Genomic DNA, 6,000 nt, shown 5'->3' with positions numbered 1-6,000 from the left:
CCACATAGTCAAACCTCCTTTCAACTTCTGTTAACAGGGGTATTAAAAAGACATTCCTAAATATCAGCTGAAAATCACTAGGTAATAAACTCTCTACTTAAAAGGTGGGTAGGTGTAAATTCCACACGTAGGGCTTTTCATCTGGGAAGCCAGTTGCTTGGAGATCAGATGTTTTAAATGAATTGCGGAGCTGATGTCACTTGTCAGTCGATGGAGACTGACACTATTTGGAGGATCAAATACTTACATTTGAGGATGTAAAGCAGATAGATAAGTCCTGATCCTGCCAGCCCAACACCAGAGAGATGCTTGTTCACTATGCAAAGTCATGGAGAAATCAGTGATACTCACTTGACTGTTTCTTCTCCATGAGCAGGGTCCAGTCTGGATATTTAGGAGCTGCACCCTTGAAAACATGAAAAGTTTTAAATGTTTATGGCAGGATTTTTTAACAGCATTAGAACTAGACTATTTCTGGTCTTACTGCAAATTAATAACATTTTCTCTTGGGCTAGCTACAGGTTTGCTTGACCGAAGATGGTCTAATTGCCTAATAACAATAAGACAACCAATTTACACACTATTTTCATTGATTATGATAAGGGTTGGGCTCCCTGTTATAGGGCTGGACTAAGAATTGGTCCTTGTTCTCTTACTGCATTCTTTATGTCTAGGAATTGTAAGTGGTATGCATCTGTATTCTTTGGCATACTGACCTCAAAAAAAACCCAATATATGGATTTGTTGACCAGCTTGCTTATTTAGAAGTCTTACTTGTTTCAGTTGAGGTTGGACTCAGATTAAACCTTCTTCCACAAGTAGGAAGAAAGCTTCAAGGTCTAAAAATTCTTAAAAAAAAATTCTATCCAAATTAAGGCAAAGCCTTAAAAAGGAGAGAAGCATTGTCTGGTGGCTAATGTGAGTCTGGATAACAAATGTGGTGGATCCTTTCCTTCCTTTATTGCAGGCTCGGGTGTAAACAGAGGTGTTCAGACTGTTTTTCAGAAGTGTTGAACACCTGCTGTGTCTGCTGAAGTCAGTGGGACCTGCAGCTGCTTGCCCCACATTTTATATGTGGTGCTTGGCTCCCCGTGCAGGATGGCCACAGACACCTCCGCAGTGAGAGGGTGGCACTGCAGCCAATACCTGGGGAACCATTTGTAAAAGAGGAGGTAAAGGGACTTTAAAAGCTTTTGGGAGATGTATTTTTTTTTTTTTTTCACTTCAGAAACTGCAAGATGAGACTGTATCATCTAAGTGCTCTACAAGGATCTGCTTCATGTGAAAAGTAACTCTAGACTTCTGTCCTGATGGTAAAGGGGGTTGACTATGTTGATTAGTGTTATTTAAACACATTTATCCTTTTTACTTAGTTTCAGCCTGCATTCTTCCCAGCCACTATAATTTTTTACTCATTCACTCTTTCTCCTACCAAAATAAGAGCATGGTAGAAATACATTCTAATATAGAAAAAAAAAATTACATCAGTTGTAAATTACTGTACACAAAAATGCAATTTTTTTACCATACATAATCATGCCATATGAGCTGGACTTCTCATTTTAAATTTAAAATCTGAAGCTCTAGAAATTTTCTATGCCATGGGTAGTTTGGAAAAATTTTTGCACCTTCCATGCATCTATGTTCCTGTGATGAATTAAAAAATATGAGCAGGGACCATTTCATTTTAAAGGAGATGAAGATTGAGATGTTAACCTTTGTACTGCAGAATAAATTATTAAAATGAAAATCCAAACTACCAGTCAAGAAGAAAATGCCTTATAATTTTTTGTCAGTTCATATTTCATTGGTGTTAGCCTAGTATCTCACTTTCCTTCAATGTTTTGACATTATTAATGGACAAGAAGGAAATTCCTAAAATTTGCAGGAGGCAGAATAAAATAAAGATTGCCAAACTTCTTTCTTTTTTCCTCCTTTTTTTGTGAATTTACTGTCTAGGAAGAGGCCACCTGAAATACTAGACTTTCTTAGCACTTTAATGAGAGCATCCAATTGTCATAGGGTTTAGAAAAAAACCCCAGTATCCAGCCTATAGCCTTGCCTTCCTCTGTATGATACTTTTTAAAGTGTTAACACAGGGAATTGTTCTACCATTCCCATTGATTTTTGTGTGTTTTAATTTTCTGTTCTTTGCAAGATAATTTCCTAAGTAAAACTGCTCATTCTGGTGGGTGCAAATAAATCCAAGAGCAGCTACATGCCCCAAGACTCTGCTGACTTATGCAGGCTGTGGATCACACCAGGATCATGGAGAGGTGTTACACAGCTTCCCAGTTCAGCCAAAACTGAGACAAGCTTTATTGAGTCTGTTTAGGGAACCTGGGGGCTGTGCCCAGAGATGGGTGGCTAATTTTCCAAACAGAACCTCTGTCTGCATCTCCACCAGCAGAGCAAACAAGGCACAGCCCCTTGTTTGCTCTGAAGATGTGTTGTGGCAATGCTTGCTTTAGTCTGGGGAAAACCTCTGCTCACCCCTGTGCCCTTGGTGGCCTCTCCTGGGCCACGATCAGGTGGCATTTGGGACATAAATAGGTGTGTCCAAGCTAAAGCTGTGTCAGGGAGCACAATGGCCATAAAAAGGATGAACAACAACAGCAAGGTATTAGCTCCATATTATCTATTCATACAGAAAAGCCTTAATTTTTCTTACTTGTGTAACAGTTCAAAAGAGCACAAGCTTACAAGATCCAGTGATTTTTCCTGCAATCAGAATAGTTGTCTACATACTCTTATATCCTGCCTTATGCTCTAAACATTTACTCATAAGATGTAAGAAAAGATACAACTATTGCTATAATTTGCATTCCTCTTCCCTGCCTAATCTCATCTGAATCCCAATATATAAGAACACAGACATGAAATCAGAATGTATTACTCTCTCATTCACTGCAAAAATCTGTACAAAATCTTGGACATGCATAAATTCTTTTCCCCCCTTGATGTCTGAGCAACACTTTCTATGATTTACCCATAAATTAACTGGTGAGCTACATTATTTATAGTCAGCAAACAAGTGACTTGTTGAAGTTTTTGCTTCTAAATTTGATTGCATTAAATTACTATTTGGTTCCAGAATGAAAACTGCTGTACAGTATAGTCTATATATGTTCTCACAGTTTATTTTTAATATATTTACATATTCCATGTACATATATTATATATATGTAGACATGTATGCATAAATATATACATACATATGATGGGAAGGTTCCTTTCCTTTTCACACCCAGACAAAAGTGCCTCCTCTTCCACCTCCCTCTCCTTACATTTTTGTGTTTGCAGTCTTTTAATTGCTGTGTTAACAGGAAAAAAAAAAAAAGAAAGACATGAAATAAGAGCAGGGGTCCTATCAAATGGAAAAGACACTATAAACACAAATACAGGGAGGAAAAAGAGTGGGACAGAACAAATTCCCTATTTGTGCACGATTAGCTCTTATGTCCTACTTGTGCCATTGTGACCATTGTCTTGGTACTCAATGAAATCATTCAGATCACTGAACTCACAGAAAATACCTGTTATCTTGTCTTAATTTTAGTTTTTAGCAGTTTTAGCATCTCTGTGCATCTTAGGACTGTTTCATCTCATTTTCCTTAAAGAGGAAGAGCTCAGAATGTGCTGAGGTAACCATGAAACACAAAGCAATCCTGTCTGCAGGAGCTGTGCCCTGAGTTCTTGCGTGGGACAGATGTCATGATAGTCAAACTTTCTCAGCCCTGACTGAAATGCAAAAATCCTTCACTTTTTGGTACTTATTCATCTCAGCATAAAACCAGTAAGTGCCTCCTAACCATAAGATGCCTCCTAACGTTTTGATATTTAACTCATAAAAATTCACAAAAGCCTTCCCAGTGACTATGGATTTTTTTTTCTGTGTGATTGTAGTGAGGATTTCACAGAAAGGAGTGGCATATTCCAGAAAACCTCAGCATGCTTTGGCTGTGTGCCATTCTGAGGCATTCCCTGCCTTTGGGGTAGATTATGGAGCACACAGAGATCATTTCACAGAAGGAAACTCTAAAATAAATCCTACTATTATTTTTCTTCCAGGTTAATACTCTTTCTCCCCTTCTTTTCATTACATATTACATTTTGCTTCCATTATGTGCCAACACAAAGTCATGGCTGGCAGCCAAGCTGCTCAGCAGCTGCAGAACTCAGGAGTTTTGGACAGTTTTCCTGGCCCTCCTCCTGCTTTGCTGTGTGATTTGGGGAAAGTTTCTCCTTGCCTCCACTTATCCATTTCCCCAGAGTAATAGAGAACATTAATCATCACTGTAAGCTGTACTGAAGCCTAGAGATGAAAAGTGCTTGTTATTAATGATATTAATTTATAAGTTATACATTTTCACTTGAACTGTGTAACATATAACCACTGTTGCATTGAGCTGGGGCTGGAAAAGGGCTTTTTTGCCAGCACAACAAATTCCTAGAGGTAGGAAATTTTACAGAAGTAGCTTCTAGTCTTCTCTAACACATATATAACCTGTTTATTACTTTGAATTAAATTTCCATGGAAAACTTTTGTCAGGACCCAAAGTTTATACACTGTATGTTTTGCTTCCTAGAACTTTCTTTTAAATTAAATTTTCCTATTTTTTTAATGGGACTTTGAACTTGTTTACAATTACAGATTGCCTTTTTGATTTCCCAGTCATGTATTAAAATAGCACATAAAGCTACAAACTGCGGGGGAGTGCATTGCAGTTCCTTCCTCCTTTCTCATATTGAAAACCAAAGTGATAGGTTTCTCATGAGCTGGAATCTCATGAGAGGAAAATCCGCAGAGAGCCATAACACACACAAATCCAAACAAACCATCTTTGACTTTCACAATTAACATGTAGATAAGAGACTACCCCAGCAGCAATCAGCACAGATCACATATGCACTGCTGTAGTGCCTCCACCTTTGGTTACTCAGCAGTCAGGGCTCAATGGATTAAATTTAGGGTTTGTGTTAGTCCCCAATAAATTCTAGGTGTGTAAATTGTTTTGTGAAATGGTTAATTTTCTTTTTCCTCTCTAACCACTTTTTCCCCCAGCGCAACGCTCAATGTTAGATGCGCAGCGTTAATCGGTTTAGTTGCAAGAAGATAATCTTTTTTTCTCCCTTTCTGGCTGTTGCCTGTTAGCTTAAAGGCTTTTTAGCTGAAGGTTGATAATTATCACTGAGAAGAAACTAGCACATCAGGAGTTCATTTTCTATCTTAGCACTTCTGGCGCTCCTTTGAACTCCTCGCACCAAACCCGTGTTCCCACTCTGTCACTTTCCTCCCTCCATCATAAAAAGCTCTCGGCGGCCGGCGGCTCCAGCCTTTGCTGGTGGGCAGAGGGCATTGCTTCTCCCGAGCGCTCCTCCAGCATGGACAAACTGCACGAGACACTGATAAACATGGAAGATGCTTTGGCTTCGGAGCACTCCGCCTGCTTGTCCTCCTGGGACTGGAAGAGCTCCGCTGGGTCCTTTGAGCTGCACCCCATCTCGCCCCCTCACAGCCTGTCCCCGACGCCCTCCTTCGAATCCTACTCGTCGTCCCCGTGCCCGGCGGCGGCCGAGACCCCCTACGGCAGCGGGAGCAGCCTGGTGGGCTACGGCCTGGTGGACTTCCCCCCCGCCTACCTGCCCAGCCCGGGGCAGGCCCGGCTGCCCAAGGGCACCAAGGTGCGGATGTCTGCCCAGCGCAGGAGGAAGGCCAGCGAGAGGGAGAAGCTGCGCATGAGGACTTTGGCCGACGCGCTCCACACGCTGCGCACCTACCTGCCCCCCGTCTACAGCCAGCGGGGCCAGCCCCTCACCAAGATACAGACCCTGAAGTACACCATCAAGTACATCAGCGAACTCACCGAGCTCCTCAACAGCGTCAAGCGGGCGTAGGGCCCGCCGGGAGCGCCTGCCCTGGCACGCTCAGGGTCTTTACAAACCAAAAACCATCAAAACTTCTTCCTTCGGTGGGGCCTGCAGTGAGAGGAGCACGGC

At 41.4% G+C, this 6,000-nt stretch overlaps 1 protein-coding gene across 1 annotated transcript; it reads left to right on the top strand.

Moving 5' to 3' along the window:
- Positions 1 to 5,385: 5,385 nt before the first annotated feature.
- MSGN1 (mesogenin 1) lies at positions 5,386 to 5,898 on the top strand. Its single transcript, XM_063391831.1, has one exon. The coding sequence runs from the start codon at positions 5,386 to 5,388 to the stop codon at positions 5,896 to 5,898; it is 513 nt and encodes a 170-aa protein (XP_063247901.1).
- Positions 5,899 to 6,000: the final 102 nt, after the last annotated feature.

The sequence above is a fragment of the Prinia subflava genome, chromosome 2, assembly GCF_021018805.1.
Source record: "Prinia subflava isolate CZ2003 ecotype Zambia chromosome 2, Cam_Psub_1.2, whole genome shotgun sequence".
In the NCBI taxonomy this organism is placed as follows: domain Eukaryota; kingdom Metazoa; phylum Chordata; class Aves; order Passeriformes; family Cisticolidae; genus Prinia; species Prinia subflava.
Note: the sequence above shows the minus strand (reverse complement) of the source record. Positions and strands in the feature narration are given on the sequence as shown.